This window comes from Gymnodraco acuticeps, unplaced genomic scaffold (assembly GCF_902827175.1).
Source record: "Gymnodraco acuticeps unplaced genomic scaffold, fGymAcu1.1, whole genome shotgun sequence".
In the NCBI taxonomy this organism is placed as follows: Eukaryota; Metazoa; Chordata; class Actinopteri; order Perciformes; family Bathydraconidae; genus Gymnodraco; species Gymnodraco acuticeps.
The window spans coordinates 458,801-483,877 of record NW_022990353.1 but is presented as its reverse complement, the minus strand read 5'-3'; the positions used below and the strand labels follow the sequence as shown (position 1 = coordinate 483,877).

General features: G+C 40.7%; 1 protein-coding gene across 3 annotated transcripts in view; it reads right to left on the bottom strand.

Annotated features, from left to right (window-relative positions):
- Positions 1-20,676, bottom strand: part of kcnc2 (potassium voltage-gated channel, Shaw-related subfamily, member 2) — a 76,844-nt gene extending 56,168 nt beyond the window's left edge. For all 3 annotated transcript variants that reach the window (XR_004569761.1, XM_034224017.1, XM_034224016.1), the window contains exon 1: positions 19,462-20,676. Coding sequence is in view for 2 of the 3 variants with exons in the window: in XM_034224017.1 (XP_034079908.1) it covers positions 19,462-20,013 (552 nt within the window). In the remaining variant the exon portion in view is untranslated. The remainder of the gene's footprint in view (positions 1-19,461) is intronic.
- Between the last annotated feature and the right edge of the window lie 4,401 nt (positions 20,677-25,077).

Here is a 25,077-nt window from a genome sequence, read left to right as displayed (position 1 = left end):
CGCGTCGCTGCACATTATCCCTTACATATGATTATATAGTCATTATTAATTTGTCTTAAAGCAGGAGGCGCAAACGCTTGCCTCGGGGAGGGAGAAAAAGAGCCACAGCGGAGAATAAACAGAAGGGCAACCATGGCAACCATGCGCGGGAAGTCTTCTTCGCTGCTTTTGTGGCAGACTGCAGCGCCACTTACAGGCCTGGCATATGTACTACAGCCCAACCTCTCATTCCCCTGATAGGTGGATAATTGACCAATAGCCGTAGCGCCACTTTACTGACGTCAGGAAAGTGTTCAAATCTGGATCAGTCTGTATCAGATCCGTTGCAGCCCCTTTTTTTTAGAGATTTGGGTACGGAGGAAAATAGAGAGGGTTGTGTTTTCTGACACTTGGTGAGTTCCCTGGAACACCGGGGACACATATTCATGTATAAAATACGTACAAAAGTGCATTTTGCATGATAGGTCCCCTTTAAATTCACCAGTGGGGTATTTACTGACATGTTTTTTATTTGTTTACTTACAAGTTGAGCAAGAAGATTTTACATTTTTAGCAGATTTTTGGTTTAGGAAACAAGGTGCAATATTGAATTGTTTTCTCATAGACATTAGTACAAGAGTCTTCGAAGACAAATTTTAAAGACAGTTGGTTAAGATCAACAATCTTTTTGGTCAAAATCGGACGTTATATATATAAAATATGCACATAAGCTGCACTAATTTCTAGTTTATACTTCATTACACACAATTTAGAAGACTTTAGATCCAGTTTGAATATATAATCAGCAGGCCCTCTTTCTGCTACTTTGAGTCCAGATCATATCGTTATTTCCCAATGCACTTCTTATTATCTCTGCTGATGTGAACCCTGTGACCTGGAGCATCTTACCTTGTTACATAGAAACTGTCTAAATAGCGTCTTTGAGCTCTGGGCGCTCTGACACTTGAGTAAGTCTTAGTCTAGCGAGCGTTCTGGCTTTCTGCTACCGCAAGTTCTCAGAGTAATTCTCCCAAAGTCAAGCTGACCTCAGACTCAGTTCAGTATTTGGGTGAACATGATCTCTGAGGTCGATCAGATAAAACACAAGACGCAGTGACTTTTTCTTTTTATATCAGCTCCCTTGTCTTCTTATCATCCTTTATTTCCTCCTTCTTACAAGGCAAGGCAAGGCAAGGCAAGTTTATTTATATAGCACTTTTCAACACAAGGCAATTCAAAGTGCTTTACAAAAAATGAAAGACATTAAGAAAATGGCATTTCAAATCAGTCATTAAAAAGAAAAGCTAATAAAATAAACATTAAAAGAAAAAATACATGGATAAAAGTTACAGTGCAGTCTAAGATATGAATAGTTCAATTAAATGCAGCGACAAAAAGAAAAGTCTTCTTGCTGGATTTAAAAGTAGTCAGAGTTGCAGCGGACCTGCAGGTTTCTGGGAGTTTGTTCCAGATATTTGGAGCATAATAACTGAACGCTGCTTCTCCATGTTTAGTTCTGACTCTGGGGACAGAAAGCTGACCAGTCCCTGAAGACCTGAGAGATCTGGATGGTTCATCATTTAGCAGGAGGTCAGAAATGTATTTTGGGCCTAAACCATTCAGTGCTTTATAAACCAGCAGCAGTATTTTTGAAATCTATTCTTTGACACACAGGAAGCCAGTGTAAAGACTTCAGAACTGGAGTGATGTGATCCACTTTCTTAGTGTTAGTGAGGACTCGAGCAGCAGCGTTCTGAATCAGCGGCAGCTTCCTAATAGATTTTTTAGTGAGACCTGTGAAGACACCATTACAGTAGTCGAGTCTACTGAAGATAAAAGCATGGACAAGCTTTTCCAAATCCTGCTGTGACATTAGTCTTTTAATCCTAGATATATTCTTTAGGTGATAGTAGGCTGACTTAGTAACTGTTTTAATGTGACTGTTGAAACTCAGGTCAGAGTCCATGACTACACCTAGATTTCTGGCTTTATCTGTTGTTTTGAACATTGCACACTGAAGCTCAGCGCTAACTTTTATACGTTCTGCCTTGGCTCCAAAAACCATTACCTCAGTTTTATCTTTGTTTAATTGGAGAAAGTTCTGACACATCCAGTCATTGATTTGTTCAATGCACTTACTCAGTGTTTGAATTGGAGCATAGTCTCCTGGTGAAATGGTTACGTACATTTGTGTGTCATCTGCATAGCTATGGTAACTTATTTTGTTGTTCTTCATTATCTGAGCATTACAGAACAAGCAGATTAATGGTGGTATCTCCGGATGTTTTTTAGGAAACTAAATCCAGTGTGTTGACTTTATTTGTGAAAGAGGTGAAAAGAGAGAACGGTCTGAGCGGAAATAGATTTCTGCATCAAAGTTTAACCTTAAAGTCAATACTTGTTGGACAAATCTTGGCTAACAATAAATATGAATAGTGATTAATACCGTTGCCCCTGAATCTTCAAATCACTGATAAGACTGCTGTTAAAGCTGCTATTTCTCTACCTTTTATGATTGTCAGTAAATGACTCAACTAAGCACTTGGTTTGTTCATAGTCAAAAAGTCTCCTTAGTCGATGAGTGACATTGGTGTTTGTATTACATGAGTTTAATTGATGAACTCATGAGCAAATCTCTGGTAAACACATGATTTGACGACTTTTATCTAATAATTCTGACTTTTTTCTCATAATTCTGACATTCAGAAATGTTTTTTGTCGTGTAAGGTCATGTATTCAACGTCTCTTAACTCATTCATGTTTAGGCGGCGTGTGGCGCAGTGGGCTAATGTTTACATTACATTAATGTATTTCCCTTCTGACAGAAAGCAGCAGGAGGTATTTAAGATATACCACATGCCAGGAGGCATTAGAGGCCGACCAACAGTGGCATGCATCTGCACTGACTCTCACACACACTCTAGTTCAGTGATTCTCAAACTTTTTTCAATAATGTACCCCCTTTGAAAAAAAAATTCAGCCAAGTACCCCCTGATCAGCGCAAACACAATTTGTTATGGAAAAAATGCCTATATAAAGAGGTACAGTACAGCGCTGCACCATCAGTGTCTGATTTATTAAAACAACAACCTTGTAACTGAGAAACACTTAAATGATACGTTTTAAATGTTTACAATCCATCACTAAATTCATGGCAAACCAATTTTAACATCAATAACACTGAGACGACATTAGTTGCATTGAACTGATCTTTTTGTAAGTTACTTGCAATGTAGTGAAACATGGGCTTGAGCTTCACTGAGGATCTTTGTTATTCTCAGTGACAGGAAGGCCACTGCAGTTATTACACTTTGAAATATGTGTAACTCTGTTAATTTAAAACCCACTCTGCTCAAACTTCGTTACTTTTCCTGAAATTGGTATTTGTTTTTGTTTTCATTAACATAAAATAAATGTCACGTACCCCCTGCAGTACTCCAACGTACCCCTAGGGGTCCGCGTACCCCCATTTGAGAACCACTGCTCTAGTTCACAGCGATGCCAGAGACAGAGAGACAAAGTAGTCCTTGGATAACAGCCGGTTTACTGCTGAAAGGCTGCATTTCACGCGTTTGAGCAACGTTCAAGTCAAGCTCCTAAAATGTCTCCTTAGCGGAGCAGATGTTTGGTTACCTTTTACGCCGAGCAGATCTGATTCCCACGGAAATTGAGGTTAACTGTCAGAGAAAAGCATTCAAGGAACAGGTGGTGGAGCTCAGGCTGGAAGAGGGATTCACACTTGTTCCATCCAAGAGTCCGTTTCTTTTTTTACCAGTCATCTATCTACCAGCCTACAAGAGAAACAGCCATAGAGAGGCGGACGACAGAAATATTTGACTGCATGACTGCAACCCTGAAGCTGTCCAGTCGAATTCAATCGTTACTTCTGTTAACAGATAAAAATTACCTCCAAAAAGGATAAATTAGCAAACAAACACATCACATATAATGGCATTTTTAACCAGGAAGTGGCCGTATTTGTACTTTCTGGCTGATTTGGACTAATTGTGGGTCGAATTTAACGTTTTTTAGGACTCAAAAGACATTTTGATGTGTTTTTTTAGGTATATTGAGGATGTTGAATCCATTTCTGACTTTTTCAGGATCAGAAATGGGAGTTTTGGGTCCCTTAAAACTTAGAAATACGTCCCAAAATTCATCAAAATCAGCCAAAATGTCCACTTTCTGGTTAAAACTGCAATTTCTTATCCTGAAAATGTCAGAAATTGATGCAACATCCTCAACAACTACTCAAAAACTGTCCAAATCTGCCAATTCATGTAATAGCCATTGTCTGCATATGCAAATTAATGCAACTTATGCCAATTGTGCAAATTGCCCAACATATGCAGGTTAGCATCCGGCAGTTTCTATGTGCCGGGGGACCATACTCTACATCTCGATCATAACACTTAGACTAATTATTTAACACTGAAGAATGATCAGTGAAATCTCCTCTAGCAGCTCAGATCTCTCAGTGCAGTCGTCACTGGGATAGATGACCATAAATGACTTGTAGGGTATTATTAGCAAACAGATTACATTAGTTTAGGAGTCTTTTATAGAAAGGGCCTGGGGTAATGTTATCATCACAGCCAGATTCTTACAACAGTGAAGATGTGTGAGTCACTGAGAAAATTGCAAATCAGTGTCTTACGTTGACACATATGCAAGTGTTTCTACTAGCAAAGGCCGATATTAAGGATGAGTCATATCCACGCATCGGCAGGACAGATGTGAGAGATATGAGATGAGAATATTTGGACGGTTTTGTGGTGATAAAAATTGACGGGGGGGGTCCATTGAGCTTTTTTGTGGCTTTTCAACACTCACTGATCCACTGACTTCATCTGGACTAAGATGCTAAATCCATGCAAAGATTAGAAGGGCACATGGAGAGCTCATTTAAAGGGTTTTTAAAACCCTATGATAATCAAATGACTGCAACAGGATCTCCAAAGGTCTAACATTTAGAGGTAAAGAGTTCTCACACCTTAATGAGACACAGCTCTCATGACTCGAGTAAACTTCACTATCGACCTGAGGAATCTCTCGCTTCGCCGTCTTTTCAGACACAAGAGCCGTGTCTCTACTTTAAAGAGTCCTCTCCTGCTGATGTTCAGGTGTCAGTGTGTAGTGTCTCTACTTTAAAGAGTTCTCTCCTGCTGATGTTCAGGTGTATATCAGTCGTGTCTCTACTTTAAAGAGTCCTCTCCTGCTGATGTTCAGGTGCATATCAGTATGTAGTGTCTCTACTTTAAAGAGTCCTCTCCTGCTGATGTTCAGGTGTATATCAGTATGTAGTGTCTCTACTTTAAAGAGTCCTCTCCTGCTGATGTTCAGGTGTATATCAGTATGTAGTGTCTCTACTTTAAAGAGTCCTCTCCTGCTGATGTTCAGGTGTATATCAGTATGTAGTGTATCTACTTTAAAGAGTCCTCTCCTGCTGATGTTCAGGTGTATATCAGTATGTAGTGTCTCCATGCTTTAATGTTCAAAAAGCTCTTCATTATTCTCACACTGCCTGTGCTGCAGCACCTCTTTTCACCCTCCGTCTGAAACCAGAGCCCAGTTTGCTCTGATTGGTTAGCTGGCCGGCTCTGTGATTGGTCAACCTGCTTAGAGATGTCCCACCCCGTAGCCTATCACGTATAATATGTTGGAGCGCTAGCCAGCAGGAGCGTGAGTGTTACATAGTGATGTCACTATGTTCTGTAACTTTGGGATTTTGACCATTTACACGCACAAAAACCTATAGAACACACTACAGGAAAGGGAAAACCCCCAGAAATCTAAATAGGGTCTCTTTAAATATCCTCAAAAAGACACACATGGAGAGCAGTTGTTTTTGTTTGTAGTACACAACGTCGTTAAAAGCCTTATTGGCCAAATCGATTGGTTCATTTGTTTTAAACAAGGGGAGCATTTGCAAAAAGCTCATGGAATTTAAATTCTACCTCCCTCATTTATTTTCACTGGGTGCTGCTTTGCACTACCGGCTATGTGCAAAGCATGAAGAAGAACTGGACACAATGCTGGATCAACAATGTAATATATAAATGTGTGTTTGAGAGCTTTGAGATGTGTTGCAAACATCGTGAACCCTTTAGCTTCTTCCCCAGGCGTTTATCTTTGGAGCAGCAAACCCCTCGTGGTTTTCACTGAAGAGCAAACCAGCCGTGAATAACCTGAGCCTGAATCCAGGAGAGAATTACTAATGGAACTGGTGTTGCCAGGTCAGTTTCAGGGAACCATAGGAGAAGACTCTGTGCTGCTCTTTGGGGTCAGCACGCTTTCACTTTAGTCGATCTATAAAGCCAGTTTAGAAAAACACATATTTCTCCCAACTTTCAAAAATGTGACACCTAGTTTCAATATGAATGCAAGCATGGAAGTAACAGTCGTATTTCGTAAAGGCACATGTGTCAAACTCAAGGCCCGGGGGCCAAATCAGGCCGTTGGTGGATTTAATTTCGGCCCGCAGGATCATTTCTAATTCCTATTAGATCTGGGCCGTCGGTATATTGCACGCACACCTTCACTCCATCCTGAGGGTCTCCTCCGCTCAGAGCCTGAGCTAGGGCTGTGCAATTAATCGTATTTTAATCGCGATTACGATTATGGCTTGCGACGATTATGAAAACAGCATAATTGACAAAATACGATTATTTTGCTGGGTGCGCTTTCGCCCCTCCCTAAAAGCCCACTCGGCCACGTGGGAGTGACATGTGTTGTGAGGGTTCAGCGCGAGCGAAGATGTCAGAACAAGAGCAGCAACTCGTTAAAAAGAAGGGTCAAACTATTTCCACTATTTGCAAGTACTTTAGCTTTCAGGAGTCAGACGTGGAGCAAAATAAAGTACAGTGCAGGATTTGTTACCAGGTTGTGTTGGCATCACACGCTAACACAACCAATCTCTTTAATCATCTGAAATACAACCACAAAGTGCAATACGACCGGGCAGTAATACAACAAAAAGCAGATGCCCGCTCGACTTCATCCACCACATCATCACAGTCATCGATTCAGGACGCATTGTACAGAGCAACGGCCTACGCGACGAGCTCGCAGAGACACAGAGATATTACAGGTGCCATTACATTTCACATCGCTAAAGATATGTGCCCAGTTAGCACTGTTAGCAACCAGGGCTTTAAGCAACTTGTCAACACGTTGGACAAGCGTTACGCGATGCCGTCTCGGTATTATTTCAGCAGGTCTGCGCTGCCTGCACTATGTGACAAATGCCGTGGGGAAGTTGAGAGAGATGTGGCTTCAGCTGACTACTTTGCGACCACAACGGACCTATGGTCTAGCCCAGGGGTGCCCAACCAGTCGATCGCGAGATGTGTCTAAAAATAGAACAACAATATTCTGTTTTATGTCCTGTAACATAATCTTCCTGTGCCAGAATAATGCACTTGAACGCATCAAAGCTTTGTGATTGGCCGGCGTCACCCCATGTGTCGGGGCGTGGCTGAGGGTCTTCAGTACAGGTGGCAATATTGTCACCTGCTTGCGCTCATCTCTGAAACCAGACCATGTAAACAGCCTGGTGTTTCTTGCAAAGCATCTTTAAGAGATGACATGAGCAGCCCTACCAGCATTTGCCATGGTGGCCTAAACATTTTTATTTGGTCTTAAATTGTAGTTCAACATTTATTTCCTGTTACTTCTGGACCATGACGGTTGGCCAGCCTTCAACGTTTAACTGAGTGGAATATGTTGAATATGTTTTACCAACATGTTGGCTATATGTTAAGGAGTGTTCAGTAGGTTGTGACAGTGCACTGCAACATATTGGATTTAATTTATTTTGGTCTAATTTATTTTTATTTATCATATTAATAATGTATGTTTAGTATGGTTTTGGAAGTGCGCTCCAACATATTTGTTGATCTTGTTTATTGGTAAAATATTATTTGTTTTAAAGTTCAATAAATGGTCAAGGAATAATCGTCAAAATAATCGTGATATCAATTATTGACCCAAATAATCGTGATTATGATTTTTGCCATAATCGCACAGCCCTAGCCTGAGCCCAAACATTGATGACCTTGCACCCAAGATGAGATGCCAAGTATCTGAACTAGCATCACAGAGCAGCACACTGAGTTCAAAGGATGTTTCCTTCTGCACTTTCTCTCACGACAACAGGACATGTTTGGTTTTCTCTTTGAGGGGAATAGTTTTGTTGAAGCTGTTGTTGGCCTGTGGGAAAATGTACTCATAAGAAGTGACTCTGGAAAAGCTGCAGATAGAGCCATAAGAAATGAATGCAGCTGATTATTTAATGTTGTTTTTATAGGCAATAATTTAAGCTTTGTTAGTTCCAGGTTTAATATGTGCAATAAGTTAATTTCAATAAGTTCTGCAATAAACATTGAACCAGTCCGGCCCTCCACTAGCACCCATTTTTAAATTTTGGCCCACTGTGTATTTGAGTAAGGCATCTCCAACCCTAACCCATATTAAAACCATTGTGATGCAATATTAGTTTAGTAAAACAACCATATAGAGCTTTTAACCTGTGGGAATGAGGTCATTATTTATTCTTAATATGGTAGTCTTCCATAATAACATGCAGCATCATTTGATCTTTTTACATATTTGTCTCCTTTGTACTGAGTCATGTGTGTCTCTGTGAAGACATACCACAAACGTATGAAGCCACAATTTAGATTTTGATTATTATTGTGAGTAAAGGCTTTAGATCTGCACTTGATCCAAATGATCGCCTTTCTATTTCTTCATTTATTTAAAGGTCCCATGTCATGGCCATTTCTACTGATCATAACTCCATTGTTGAGGTCGACTAGAATAGATTTAAATTGTTCAATTTTCCAAACTCACATTGGTTTCTCATCCAGCATCTCTGTAAAGTGTGTGTATTCACTCTCTGTCCTAAACGGCTTGTTGGAGCTCCTGCCCCCCCCCTCCCTGTGAGCCCAGTGTGCTCTGATTGGTCGGGACATTGCGAGGCTCGCTGCTCACTGAGCTGGCTTACTGGTGTGGTTTCCGGGTCGGCGATACAGCGAGACAGCGCGAAACTCATCCTGAGCACACACACACTCACAGCCGAAGTAAAAACAATAAGTGTGGCTTGATATTGAGAAAGAAAAAGGTTTATAGCGCTGTGAGAATGGGTCTGCGGAGAGCATTTCTCCACCATCCCAACTCGTCTATTACCAACCAGGGAGCTCTATGCAAGTCAATGGGACTCCCTGTTAGTTGAAAATGTACGCTAAAGGTCCTGGTGAGTGAGGAGCTCCGCGGATTGGTCCATTTTGGTTCCCGGAAGAAACAATGGAAAAAGAGAAATCTCCAACGAGGCGTTCTGGGGCAGCACAGACAGGTCTTCTCTGTGTTAGAGTTTTACTCGCTACAGGGTGCACTTTGAGGGTTTGTGACTCTGCAGACCGTTTACATGCAGAACAACCTTCATAACACACAAGGGGACGGGTCATAACCAGAAAAGCATGACATGGGACCTTTAATAAACAGATCCATAACAAGTGACTTCTGAGCGACTACAATCTGGTGAAGAAGAATGTGTCACCTGAAGATATTTAGCAATTGTTTAGATACCAATTGATGGACAAATCACAAACAAAATGCAGTGCTTACAGGTTATATCTTTGTCTCTGAGGTATATTTATCTACTTTACAAAGCAACATCTGGCTCCCGCTGAGATGGACCTCAGAGAAAAAGATCCTCTCATCTTTGATCTGCTTAACTTCTGACAGCAGCCGTCACCCAGGGCGACATCAATGTCTGTTTGCACAACAAAAAGCACTGAAGCTCGTCCAATTTGTCATTTTGTGAAAACCACCCACCAGGTCGTCCATTTCGGTGGAAAAACACTCAACACGATCGGCTGACTAACCCTTTTTTTGTTTTTACCTGTGCAAACCCAACCTGGATATTGCAGGAAGAAGCAGGTGGGAGCAGGTTAAAAGATGCACATATCAGTCGTAGGAACCACCAATGAGACAAAGAGGCGTGCTGGAAAGTCAAACATGCACTCATGCTTCAAAACGCTTCATTCATAGTCAAATGCACATCATGCCGACTTGTCATTTACTTTTAAAACTGACTTTTCGTAAACCACATAGCAATGATTATGTCGATATGTCATCCTTCCTCCTTTTGAGTGTGATTCACCCAAAGAAACAACAACAACGTGTGTAATAATAACCGTAAGACATAAGATGGATGTCAAAGAGAACTATTCTCCTGACATATAAAGATATATAATTGTCTTGTTGTGAATAGTCTACAACGATAACAAAGATTCAAAAGGGCCCCACAAAGCAAAGGGATATGTCAACGTGCTGCCAGATCTGGCATTTAGATCTAGTGCCTAATCTTTTAAAAGTCTCTTTGCAAGAGGCAGAGAGACAGAGAGCTTGTTCATTTCGCCGGAGAGTGTGAGTGTGGTGTGTGTGTGTGTGTGTGTGTGTGTGTGTGTGTGTGTGTGTGTGTGTGTGTGTGTGTGTGTGTGTGTGTGTGTGTGTGTTGTGTGTGTGTGTGTGTGTGTGAGTGAGTGAGAGAGAGAGAGAAAGGGTGAGAATGACAGATAGAGAGAGAGTGCAAGGCCTGATGGGAAGTCGTATGGTGAGCAACTGTGAGGTAAGTGGTTCATGCATACAGAACAAGTCCCTTCTATATCCAACAGGCCGATCCTTTCTCTTCTGAATGCACAAGGACACATTTTAAACCGTGGCGGATGTCGTCTATCTGTATGAATTGATAAAGTATCTATGAAGTATTTCCTGTCTAAAAGAAGTTAGCAAGAACAGCTAATTCTACAACGGCTAAACCAAGTAGAATCCACTTTAACTCGTATTTATTACAATTTAGGTCAAAATTGGTCAGGAGAAGCGATCAGACGGGTTAAGATAAGAAGCTAACTTTCTTTAGAGGTAAAACCATAAGTAAGAACACCCAAAATGTCATTATTAACCCTCTAAACAAGAGAAATATCACACACAACTCCACATATTAAAGACATGTAAAGCCTGAAAATGCAGCCAAAAGATCGCCAACCATATTTTTTTCATAGCAAAACAACTCTTTCCAAATGTATAGATGTAAATAAAAGTCAAAAAGCAGGTTTGACTGTTGCATGATGTAATGTGTCTGTGGAGACAGGAACGTCTAATTGAACTCCAACAGTTTGGGATATTTCATGACAATTGGTTTGATTAGTTTAACGGCAAAACCTGGTAAAAAGCAACCTTGAGATGTGTATTTTAGAAGGGTTGTTTTCACTGGTCTACCTGCATGTGCCATCCGACCTCTGCAGCTCACCCAGAATGCAGCGGCTCGTCTGGTCTTCAACCTTCCTAAATTCTCCCACACCACGCCGCTCCTCCGCTCCCTCCACTGGCTTCCGGTAACTGCTAGAATCCACTTCAAGACACTGGTACTTGCGTACCATGCTGAGAATGGATCTGGCCCTTCCTACATCCAGGACATGGTTAAACCGTACACCCCAGCGCGTGCACTACGCTCTGCATCAGCCAAACGACTCGCTGCACCCTCGCTGCGAAGGGGACCCAAGTTCCCATCAGCAAAAACACGTGGGTTTGCTGTCCTGGCTCCAAGATGGTGGAATGAGCTCCCCATTGACATCAGGACAGCAGATAGCTTACACATCTTCCAGACTGAAAACTCATCTCTTTCGACTCCACCTCGAGCGATAGAATTACTAACAAAGCACTTATATACTAATAAAGGACTGGCTTATCTAAAGCCAGTTGAGCAGCACTTGAAATGTTTGGCTCTATGAAACCTGATGTACTTATATGATTCTGTTTTCTTCAAGGTTGTGTCTTCCTGGTCGAATGCACTTATTGTAAGTCGCTTTGGATAAAAGCGTCAGCTAAATGCAATGTAATGTAGTCTCACCAAAATCTCTAAATGAACCAGAGCATGGAAATACAGATGTTTTGCTATCTCAGATACAGCTGTGACAGAAGGTGTTCATTTTAAAGTCTCCCTCATACTATCCTCCTTATTACTCCTCCTCCCTCTGAGTTATTACAGTCAACCAAAGGCTTGTTACTGTCTGGCAATTATGGTCTTAACGCTAAATACAGTGTAATGAAATGTAACTGCTGTATCCTGGGAATGTCAATGCATGTGTGATAACAGATGTGTTCACGAAGGGTTTTATGACACTGAAGGAAGGACAGGGGGAGAGGAAGAAATGTGCTCTAGGGGGGTTTATAGGGTACACATATTTATATATATTTGTATTTTTGTATTCGGGATTGTGGGAAACGGTATTCGATGTCTCTGTCTGTACACACAAACTGAAAGATTGACAATAAAGTTGACTTTGAAGACTTTGATTGTGAGCTGTGACACTCAACTGTTATGTGTGAGTTTTGCTTATTGTGATAGAGCACACGTGTCAAACTCGAGGCCCGGGGGCCAAATCAGGCCCTTGGTGGATTTAATTTCGGCCCGCAGGATAATTTTTAATTCCTATTAGATCCGGCCCTCCGGTATATTGCACCTTCACTCCATCCTGAGGGTCTCCTCAGCTCAGAGCCTGAGCCCAAACATTGATGACCTTGCACCCAAGATGAGATGCCAAGTATCTGAACTAGCATCACAGAGCAGCACACTGAGTTCAATGGATGTTTCCTTCTGCACTTTCTCTCTCACGACAACAGGGCATGTTTGGTTTTCTCTTTGAGGGGAATAGTTTTGTTGAAGCTGTTGTTGGCCTGGGGGGAAATGTACTCATAAGAAATGACTCTGGAAAAGCTGCAGATAGAGCCGTAAGAAATGAATGCAACTGATTATTTAATGTTTAATGTTGTTTTTATAGGCAATAATTAAAGCTTTGTTAGTTCCAGGTTTAATATGTGCAATAAGTTCATTTCAATAAGTTCTGCAATAAACATTGAACCAGTCCGGCCCTCCACTTGTACCCATTTTTTTATTGTGGCCCACTGTGTATTTGAGTTTGACCCCCCTGTAGAGCAACCAACCTGTAAATGATCTTTGATGTTTCCCTATAAGAGAGTCTGTCACACACAGAACAGAAACAGTCGTAATGCTTGCTAGATCTTAAAATACTTTATAACGATATTGTGTTTCTTTGCATATTTGCCTCATCATGCAAACAAGCTGATGACATTGCATGCTTTCTGTTCGTGTCATTAGGTGTGAACATCAGTGTGTACCTCAAGGAGGAAGTCACTTTAGAAGGAAGAGGGGCTGTCAGCACTTATATCCACTATATGTGAAGCATGTATTGGGTATTTGTTCTTCAAGCTACCTCAGTTCTACTTTACATTCGCCAGGGTCAAGGGTCTTGGAAAAACTGTCATATATTAAAAGCTTAGGATTTTTATGTAAAATCTGAATCTCTACTTTCTATATTTTCTACTTCCTTGTTTATTTCTAGTCTTTGAATTTTTATTGTACAATGCCATGTCTTTTTTATGCTGCTACAACGCAACCATTTCCCAAATTGGGATCAATAAAGCACTTCTTATATTATCTTATCTTATTTTAAGTTGCTACGAAAAGTTATTGATCAGCTTGAAGTTGTTTAAAACACATGGAAACCGAAAAACCGAGTCGTCATGCTTGCAAGCAATAAAATATCTTAAAAGACTTTATATCGATATTAGGTTTCTTTGCATATTTGCCTAACTCGTAATTTTCTCTAGACAGCAGCTGATTGTAAATTGCTACGACAGGCTGATGATTGGCGGTTCAGATTAACGTGCCTGGCAGCGACTACAAACGCTCCCAGCGGCGCGTCTCCCCTCCCACGCTCCGGCAGATAGTTGCCCTTCTCTCAGACCTGCTGCTGGTTCCCCGTCACACTCTATTTACTCAGGTCTGGTTGCAGAGGATCAGCTGTTCCTACCCTGGGAGTCAGCGTCTGTACACCTGTAGCTCCAGCTAGACCAAGATGCTACAGCACATAACCATGTTCAAATATCAAGGGCTTTATTGTCATATCCACAGCTGTAGATATGGCATCGAAAAGCTTAAGTCCCAGGCTCCTCCAACCATACATTCAAAGAACGTAAATATAAGTAATGATAATAATTAAGCCCCTCATAGTGTTTATTTGTCAGATAGTCTACAGATTAAGATGACAGATTACCTCACCCTCACCCTGTACTCAGTTTCTCTCACATTAGTTCCAATAGTCTTAAAGTAGTTTTTAAAATAGAAGTGGGAGAAGATCTTGGACTTGAGTAAAAGTAGAAGTACTCAGATCTTGTACTTGGGTAAAAGTAGAAGTACTCAGATCTTGTACTTGGGTAAGAGTAGAAGTACTCAGATCTTGTACTTGGGTAAGAGTAGAAGTACTCAGATCTTGTACTTGGGTAAGAGTAGAAGTACTCAGATCTTGTACTTGGGTAAGAGTAGAAGTACTCAGATCTTGTACTTGGGTAAGAGTAGAAGTACTCAGATCTTGTACTTGGGTAAGAGTAGAAGTACTCAGATCTTGTACTTGAGTAAAAGTAGAAGTACTCAGATCTTGTACTTGAGTAAAAGTAGAAGTACTCAGATCATGTAATTGAGTAAAAGTAGAAGTACTCAGATCTTGTACTTGGGTAAGAGTAGAAGTACTCAGATCTTGTACTTGGGTAAAAGTAGAAATACTCAGATCTTGTACTTGAGTAAAAGTAGAAGTACTCAGATCTTCTACTTGAGTAAAAGTAGAAGTACTCAGATCTTGTACTTGAGTAAAAGTAGAAGTACTCAGATCTTCTACTTGAGTAAAAGTAGAAGAACTTAGATCGTGTACTTGAGTAAAAGTAGAAGTACACAGATCTTGCACTTGAGTAAAAGTAGAAGCACCAGAGTGTAGGAATACTCTGTTACAGTGAAAGTCCTGCATTCAAAATGTTCCTCAAGTAAAAGTAGAAAAGTATTATCATCAAAATATAGTGAAAGTAGCGACAGTGAAAGTAGTCGTTGTGCAGATTGGTCCATTTCAGAATAATATCTATGATATGTTTTATAATGATTGATCATGAAAGTGTTCTCAAAGCTGGTGAAGGTGCAGCTAGTTTGAATGACTTTGTATACTGCAGGGTAGCTGGTGGATTTACTCCAGGTGGAACTAAAGTCTGATTCAACACTTGATTATATTTCACATCATTCATCCACATCTGTGAAGTAACTAAAAGTATTAAATACATGGAGTGGAGGAAAAGTACACCATTTACCTCTGAACTTTAGTGGAGTAGAAATATAAAGTAGCATAACATGGAAACACTCAAGTAAAGTATCTAATATTGTACTTAAGTACTTGAGTAAATGTACTTAGTTACTTCCCCCCTCTGACAGCATTAGGAAAGCAGTTAAAGCGGCATCATGCGTTAGCGACGCTCCAACACTTCGTCTCAGAAACACAGCAGTGATCGTTTATGGTCGGTCGAGCAGGTTTCTCTAAAAATGAAAAAATCAGTTTCACACACCGGACGGATCTGAATGAAAACAGGCCGTGATGAGCGATGATGATGTTGCCATGACAACCGGCAGGCTGAGCATGCAGCCTGGCTTTTTTTCTATGTTTTTTTAATTTTATCTTCAGGCGTGCAGCGGCACCCGGTTTGGGTTTGTTAACCTCTAAGTGAAAGAAAGAAAGCAAGATGCAGTCTCAGGTGGCATCATGGGATAATAAAGAGGGGGGGATGCATGGGTGAGGGGGAGAAACTACAAAGTCAGGCATCAGTCAGTCAGCACCTCTGACTCAGAGAGCAGACATGGGAGATGTAGAAACAATGACAAACTGGGCTGGGTGACATGCTGTCTGATACTCATGGTTCCCGTCACCGTGAATAGAGTTTGTAAACTGTCCATTATGTTGTCTGTCATCCTTATTGTTGTTCTGTTGTTGTTATGTTACATGTGTAACTAATGTGCTGCTGGTCACCCTGAAAAGAGATCTTTTGATCTCAAGGGGTTTCACCGTTAAATAAAGGCTACAAACAAACAAAGAAAGGTGGTGTTGTTTTTCGTTACCATTCATATCCAGCATAAGCCAACTACTGAGATATGAGAGAGACACACAGGTTAACACACACACACACACACACACACACAGAGAGATAGAGAGAGACACACACACAGAGAGACACACACAGAGAGACAGCGAGACACACACACACACACACATACACACACACACACACACACACACACACACACACACACACACACACACACACACACACACACACACACACACACACACAGAGAGACACACACTGAGAGACACACACACAGAGACAGAGAGAGACACACACACACACACACACACACACAGACACACTCACAGACACACACACACACACACACACACATACACACACACACACACACACACACACAGAGACACACACACTCACAGACACACACACATACACACACAAACACACACACACACACACACACACACACACACACACACACACACACACATGTATTTTAAATTCAGAAAAAAGCACAATAATAACCAACAGGATAGAAATCAAAGCGCTGCTGTTGGAACGCGCTGCATGCAGATTACAGAGAGAGGAGAGAGAACAGGATGCAACAATAGAAACAGCGTGGGGGGGGGCAGAGAAACACGCCTGCTACTGACTGCTGGCACGTGGACACTGGTGTGTGTGTGTGTGTGTGTGTGTGTGTGTGTGTGTGTGTGTGTGTGTGTGTGTGTGTTTGTGTGTGTGTGTGTGTGTGTGTGTGTGTGTCATTTCATGGTGAGTTACTGGATAGAGGAGAAGAGACTTAACACAACTTTTAACAGGACACAGTTCGCCAACCTTTTTTTACACAAAGGCGCTATAAAATGTTTTTAGCAGATGTAAATATAATATAATGAAAAAGCCTTTTTGCAAACGGTGATGGATCGATTGATGTTATCGAGAACAACACTGTTAATATCTTCTATTAAATCCAGGTTGAAGACTTTTATAGTTGCCGCTGCGTTGTGTTTAAATCAAGTAACACTTCATAAAATAACTATTTATACCTTACACTAAAGCCCTTTGCATTGCCTTGTGTGTGCTATATAAATACACTTGCCTAATATTGTCAAAGGGAACTGTGTGTGAGCTTTCCACTGACACCGGTTAGCAGGCCTTTCATTCGATGGAGGAATATTCAACATTCCTCTCATCTAACGCCTTCTCAGGGGGCGGTTAGTGTCCTTCTTTTAGAAACACACTTGCTCTCCCAGGCACTACGCATCACCTCTCTTTCTCTCACACACACGTTCACAGAGGAAGGCTGAGTGTATTAAAGGTTAACCAGAAGCCAGTTGGCCTTTTCTAACGGAGGTAAGTTCACACACACAAGGATGAGGATAAGCTAACAGGAGCATCATCACTCTCTCTGGTTCCCAGGAAGACCCTTGTAGAAACAGATGCTTCTGTGTGCTGTTGGTGGCGGGGAAATGTGTGTGTGTGTGTGTGTGTGTGTGTGTGTGTGTGTGTGTGTGTGTGTGTGTGTGTGTGTGTGTGTGTGTGTGTGTGTGTGTGTGTGTGTGTGTGTGTGTGTGCAGGGAGACACACGCATTAGTTTCCATCACTAACTCAATATTTACATCTAGCTCCTTCGTCAGGAGCGCAACCGCCAACAAGTAACTAATAACATCTGCTGGAAAAGTACAAGGAACACCAAATCGACCGAATTCATCACGGCTTCTTTGACAAATAATGATTTCCAGCTAACTGTAATGCAAGGTTTATGTTGCTTTGCGAATAATATCTAGGTTCAGTATCAATTTGAGGTATTCAACTCTAATGTGCAACACCTCCACCCTTTTGTTAAAAATCTAGATACAACAGACCTGACTTCATAAAAAGGAATCGATTAGATATTAAATGAATCAAGAGGACACATTGATGCCATACATCGACTCATCACAATAATTGTGGGAATGCTGTAACGTTAGGATACATTTACTACCTCAAAATGTCCCAGAAAAACACGTATTCTGGGTTTTATCTGCAACTAAGGCGACCGTTCAAAAGTATTTTGTCACTATAATTAATATTAAACCACAGATGTACACATACTTGTCTTATATCTGTTTGGTTAAAATGCTGCTGGGGACATTATGAAGATACAGTATGTGTGTGTGGCCATTGCGTACATTTTTTTATTCACACACCAAGTCTTCACTCAGCTGGCCAATAAGATAAGGGATCGATTTGTTGTCCATTACCCAGAATTCACCTGCAGCCTAACGCTCAGCAGCGCCCCCGACCTTCACTTACAGCGGGGTCACATTATGAAAGTTAATAGTACTTTGGAGACATTTTTTCTTACGCTTAAAATCAATTTAACACCCTGCCTTTTCATTATTAAAAAAACAAATGATAGGGCTTTGCACATTTGAGAATAACTCTTGTGTGAGGTGTGATTTTCTAACAACTATGATGGTGTTAAAGTTTTAAAAAGAGGAAAAATACACGTCAGTTGTTTCAATCAGGGTGTCAAAAATCAGCATGCATACTTCTGCAGGTAAAACCTCAACATGAACACTTCTGTTGTATCACACTGTCTGAGTGTAACATTAATGTTTATAAGGTAACATGCCTCATATTCACAGCATGAGCTACTACTCGTTTTGGAAAATACATGTATTATTCTGTTTATTGAGTGTTTCTCATTGAGATCTAAATGGCTGCAAGTGTTGAAGTTGAATAAGCTGTAAATAAACAAATCCCTTACAACTGCATGATGATGGGGAAATAATGCAGGCTCTAAAATACGCTGCTGCTGCTAAGAAGATCCATCCTGACAGAGAGTAAGCCTTGCTTTATTTTCAAAGTGATAGTTGAACCTGTACGCAGATCAAGTTCATAATCAGGTGTCTTGACTTGAAAGCATTCTGAATAAAGTAGAGATATTATATTAGTATATTATTAAAGTTCTGAGACTAGTTCTGACTAACTTTTCGTGGAATTTTGGGTTTAAAAATAACTTTTGGAGGCTTTCCTGTGAATGAGGAGGTTCTAAACAGGTTTCATGACTTGAAAGGATTATAAATAAAGTAGATTACTTCAGTAGAGTCATATATAATTCACACAAAATAAAGAGTTTTGAACGAGTTGATCCACTGCAAGACATCTCGCTTTTTTAGGAGGAAAGTTATTTAGACTTGTATTACTTTATTTACATTTTCTGGGGTTGAAATTACTTTTTGAGGCTTTAAATGAACCGGTTTGCAGATGAGGTTCCTAAACAGGTGTCTTGACTTGAACAGATAATGAATAAAGTAGATTACTTCTTAAGCAATATTATATAACATGAACAGTTTGGAAAGAGATGATCCACTGAAGTCATCTAACTATTTATAGGAACGTTTCTGAGACTTTAAATCAACTTTTACTGAACTTTTGTGGGAAATTCACGGTTGAACTCACTTTTTGAAGACTTGGGGGAAATAATTGTTATTGTGTGTGTTTTGAAAGCCTTACCCTCGCCGCCCTGGATGAATATGGGTCCTCGAACAGGTTCCAGATGACCGGTTGCCACTTCCTCCACAGACTCACATTCCCATCCACCACGTCCTCAATCCCAAACCTCTTCCCTATCTCATCCTCATCCTCCCCGGTGTCCACGTTGAGCTCAAACACATCCAGAGCCTCCTCCGCGTCCCGGTGCTGGCGGTACGTCATCCAGCAGCAGGGCTCAACGTCCATCTCATCGATGCCCCAGAAAGAGAGCTCTTCCTCGAATAAAGGTCCACACACATCCGCCGGGCAGTGGAGCTTCCCGGTGCGATAGTAGTTCAACACATAGGCGAAAACCCCCGGGTGGCGGTCGAAGAAGTACTCGTTTGTCCGCGCATTGTACTCTAGAAACCCCGGCACTTGTTGCAGCTGATCCAGCACCGAGTCGATGTCCGAGTCGGAGGCAAGCAGGGCCAAGCGCGTGCCCGGCAGTGTTTTCAGGGTGCTTTTGTACGTCTCGTGCCTGGTGCCCCCCACGTTGAGGATTATCCTCTCGTTGTCGTCAAACTTGCCCATCGCTGTGTATCAGACATGACTTGATGGGAAGCAGGGGGGAAGTTTTGGCGAGCAGCAAGTCCGGACGAAACGACGAGCCCAGCGCGTAAAACACACCCACAGCCCCGATCAAAAAAGCAAGAAATGCATATCTGGTCTCACTCATCCGATGCTTTTGTGGCTATTTAGGGGGGCGAGTTTAGGTTTCCATAATTTGGAAGTTGGAGGTGGTCAATTTGTATCCCACAATCCGGTCAGACAGTGCACACACCCACAGTGCTCTTCAAAAAAGACGCTCCAGGATTGTTGTGGTTCGCAGCATCTCTGATCCCACTCATCCAACGCTTTAGGTGCTATTTAGAGGGTCCATCATTTTGGTAGGTGAATGTGCCGATTTGTATCCCACAATCCGTTCAGACAGTGCTCTGAGTGTTCAGTGATCACACACCCACAGTCCAAAACATAAAAAAAGACGCTCCAGGATTTCGGCCGTTGTTCGCAGCATCTCTGTTGTCACTCATCCGACGTTTTAGTGGCTATTTAGGGATAGAAAGTGGGGTTTCCATTATTAGGTAAGTGGAGGTAGTCAATTTGTATCCCATAATCCGTTCACACAGTGCTCTGAGTGTTCAATGATCTCAACCAGTGGCTCCAAACAGACTACGCTGCTGCCGTTGCGCGTCTCCTGAATCCCTGCCCTCTCCAAAGACGCACAACTGCTCGTCAGTGTCGAGGTCGTTACTCAAATGTATGTAACGTAAAACACGAGACTCATTTCGGAAAGTAACGTAACCAGAGGTGGAAGAAGTACTCAGATCTTGTACTTGAGTAAAAGTAGAAGTTCTCAGATATTGTACTTGAGTAAAAGTAGAAGTACTCAGATCTTGTAGTAAAAGTAGAAGTACTCAGATCTTGTACTTGAGTAAAAGTAGAAGTACCAGAGTGTAGGAATACTCTGTTTCAGTAAAAGTCCTGCATTCAAAATATTCCTCAAGTAAAAGTAGGAAAGTATTCTCATCAAAATATAGTGAAAGTAGCGACAGTAAAAGTAGTCATTGTGCAGATTGGTCCATTTCAGAATAATATATATGATATGTTTTATAATGATTGATCATGAAAGTGTTCTCAAAGCTGATAAAGGTGCAGCTAGTTTGAATGACTTTGTATACTGCAGGGTAGCTGGTGGATTTACTCCAGGTGGAACTAAAGTCTGATTTAACACTTGATTATATTTCACATCATTCATCCACATCTGTGAAGTAACTAAAGGTATTAAAGTACACAAACGCAAACAATGTAAATACTCAAGTAAGGTACAAGTCCCTGTACCTAACCTAAGTATAAATGACTGAACATTACTCAGCATTAATGTTTTAGTAATGATGCCATTTATCACAGAAGATGAGGCTTTTGGACTCTCACTGACCGATACCTGAAGCAAAGAGCATCTGTTTTCTCCCTCGCTCTAATATCTTCACTAAAAATAGAGCAGCCAGATTGCTGATCTCTATCGGGAACTGCGGAGTAAAAAACAGTCTATATATGAAACACAAGATCCTTGGCCAGTCCATTTTCCAAAGTAGAGCTACAGGACCAGTCCCAGAGGAGGCAGGGACTGGAGCCTTGGCTGCTTCAAAATCAGGTTCAGAATAACATCAATCACAAATGCAAAAAATGCAAAAATGGGGCATGATATGAATACGTTCTTTGATTTCTAGTGCAGGTCTCCCTTGAAAAAGAGATCTATGATCTCAATGGGACCAATCTGGTTAAATAAAGGTTTGAAATGAAATGAAATGAAATGAAATGAGAGGATAATGTGAAAAAAGACGACTCTTTACTCTTATTTTATTTAATATGAAAAATCATATGCAATTAAAGAATATGGCCACAGTCGGTTCAGTATTTGTTAAATGGACTTGGAATAGATTTTTAAAGAGGACCTATTCTTATTTTTGGGGTGTTCCCTTTCCTCTAGTGTGTAATATAGGTTTGTGTGCATGTTAAATGGTCTGAAGAAGGCTAACATCCCAAAGTTCCCTCCATAGGAAGTTTCTTGAATCATTTCAGAAGCTCCTTAAAATAGCACTTACATGATGAGGTATATTTCAATTTAAGCCTTTTCCCACACAAATGTGCGCGTATATGCAGGTATTTTAAACACGAGTAAACCCCTCAAATAGGCAATTCATTCCTTTATCATTGCCAGCACACAAGTATGCCTTTTCAACTATTACTGTGGTTACTTCTTCTCTATATCCGTCACATATTCGGTCTCTCTTTTAAACTGTCTTGATTGCTGGAACAGTGGAAAGACTCACAAAAGTGTGTCTTATTCTGTTCTCTCCCTGCCTGGTCCATGCCTATATAGGAAGAAAGAAAACGGGACGCCTTTGTACAAACATGACCCATAGTGCTGCTAGTATTAAAAAAAACAAGTTGAAAGTACCACAAAGACCACCGTGGTGAGGTGTGGTCTGACGAATGTGTCATACATCTCTTGTGATAATTAGACAACAAGGTCGATTTTGCTATGAAAGCAGATAAAACAACTCTTATACATGTATCGGTCTGCTATTTCCACAACACATTTACAATGCCCTGACTGAGGCAAGACAACCAATAAGATGTGGGTAATACGGGTAAAAGTATATCACATAAACAATGACTACAGCCAAGAAATCAGTGTGATTAACGAGCATTTCAACTGTTACACTTTATTAATGCTTTGACACCTTTGAGAATATGTTTTGGTGTGATTAGAAGTCCAGCAAAGTCCTGGAGGAAGCGGTGGAGGATGCAGGATCTGCTGCAAATACTTCCATCTCCAGGCCCTACCGTTGAGTAAATAATAAAATAAAATAAACAATATCCCCCTTAACCACAGGCCCTTGGATGGAATTAGGCAGGATTCCCAGTGGAAGAAAATAGAGCTGATTAAATGTTGCTTTACTAATTGAGAGAGACAACCTAATTTAGGTTGAACCCCAGATCCCTTTCCTCCGCTGCATGACGGAAAGTAATTAATAAACTCTAATTAAGTTATGATGGGAGGGCGTGGTTTATTTCACTACGTTACTTTGGGGTCTCTATTTCCGAATCGGTAAAGGAGGTTTACTCTACTTTTGGGAAAGAATGAGAAAAGGAGCTTCAGTTTGATGGCATTTAAACGGGTTTCTAGTCAATCCTATATAATCCTACTTGATTTATAAATAATGAATGAAAACTAAGTATTCCTAAATAAGCAATATGTCTTACAGTGCACAGTGTCAGGTACCTTATTGTCTGTAGCTGTGTTCAGGTGGCGCCATCTGCAGGATAGAAAGGGAACAACAACTCTTCCTGTAGCAGAAATCCAGTGCAGCAATCACCCTCTGTAAAACTGAAGGAGCAAATGAGAGGTGTTACACTTTCCAAAGGGAAAATGGTGAAAGTGACGAGTAAGAATATAAGAAGTTAGATGCCATCATTACGACAAACATGCAATATGAGTCCAATATATTTTTGTTTTACAATCAGGTGTTTTTTCCTCTGCAAAACTAATTCGGTCGTGGTTTTTCCGATCAATTATACTGTAGAACAGTTATTATATTCTCAAATTGCAAAACATTAAAAAACTAAATATTTCCTATATAATACATAAACATGAAATACCTGTAAAAAGAGTTGTGTCTTACTCAAATAGTGGACTAGTATTAGAAAGTAGCATAATGGTAAAATACCAGAGATGGAAGAAGTACTCAGATCTTGTACTTGAGTGAAAGTAGAAGTACTCAAATCTTGTACTTGAGTAAAAGTAGAAGTACTCAGATCTTGTTCTTGAGTAAAAGTAGAAGTACTCAGATCTTGTACTTAAGTAACAGTAGAAGTACTCAGATCTTGTACTTTAGTAAAAGTAGAAGTACTCAGATCTTGTACTTGAGTAAAAGTAGAAGTACTCAGATCTTGTTCTTGAGTAAAAGTAGAAGTACTCAGATCTTGTACTTGAATAAAAGTAGAAGTACTCAGATCTTGTACTTGAGTAAAAGTACTCAGATCTTGTGCTTGAGTAAAAGTAGAAGTACTCAGATCTTGTACTTGAGTAAAAGTAGAAGTACCAGAGTGTAGGAATGCTCTGTTGCAGTAAAAGTCCTGCATTAAAAATGTTCCTCAAGTAAAGTAGAAAAGTATTATCATCAAAATATAGTGAAAGTAGCGACAGTAAAAGTAGTCGTTGTGCAGATTGGTCCATTTCAGAATAATATATATGATATGTTTTATAATGATTGATCATTAAAGTGTTCTCAAAGCTGGTGAAGGTGCAGCTAGTTTGAATGACTTTGTATACTGCAGGGTAGCTGGTGGAGGCTATTTGTATATAACATTACAAAGACTGATTCTTATCATTACTTTATAAGCTTATTGTGCTCATTTATGTGGCAGTGACTTTGGAATAAATAGACGTCTTTAGCCTGCAATACAGAGTAGCAAGGTCAGGTGCAGACACTGAAAGAATACAAAGAGTTATTCATAAACAGGATGTCGCTCCGGCCGAATGCTGATTGGAGGATCGTGTTGCCAAGAGACTTTTTTCTAAGTCTGCGCACCTACCAAAGAGAACCAAGTCTAAACCATGGTATCTCTCCATGGTTCTAAATTGGTTTGAATCCTACTTAAAGGACAGAAACACTTTGTTTCTATAGGTAAATACACATCTGAGTTGACAAATATGACATGTGGGGTTCCTCAAGGCTCCATCTTGGGGCCTCTTCTCTTTAACATCTACATGCTACCACTGGCTCAGATAATGAAGAACAACAAAATAAGTTACCATAGCTATGCGGATGACACACACATTTACGTAACCATTTCACCAGGAGACTATGCTCCAATTCAAACACTGAGTAAGTGCATTGAACAAATCAATGACTGGATGTGTCAGAACTTTCTCCAATTAAACAAAGATAAAACTGAGGTAATGGTTTTTGGAGCCAAGGCAGAACGTATAAAAGTTAGCACTGAGCTTCAGTCTGCAATGTTCAAAACAACAGATAGAGCCAGAAATCTAGGTGTAGTCATGGACTCTGACCTGAGTTTCAACAGTCA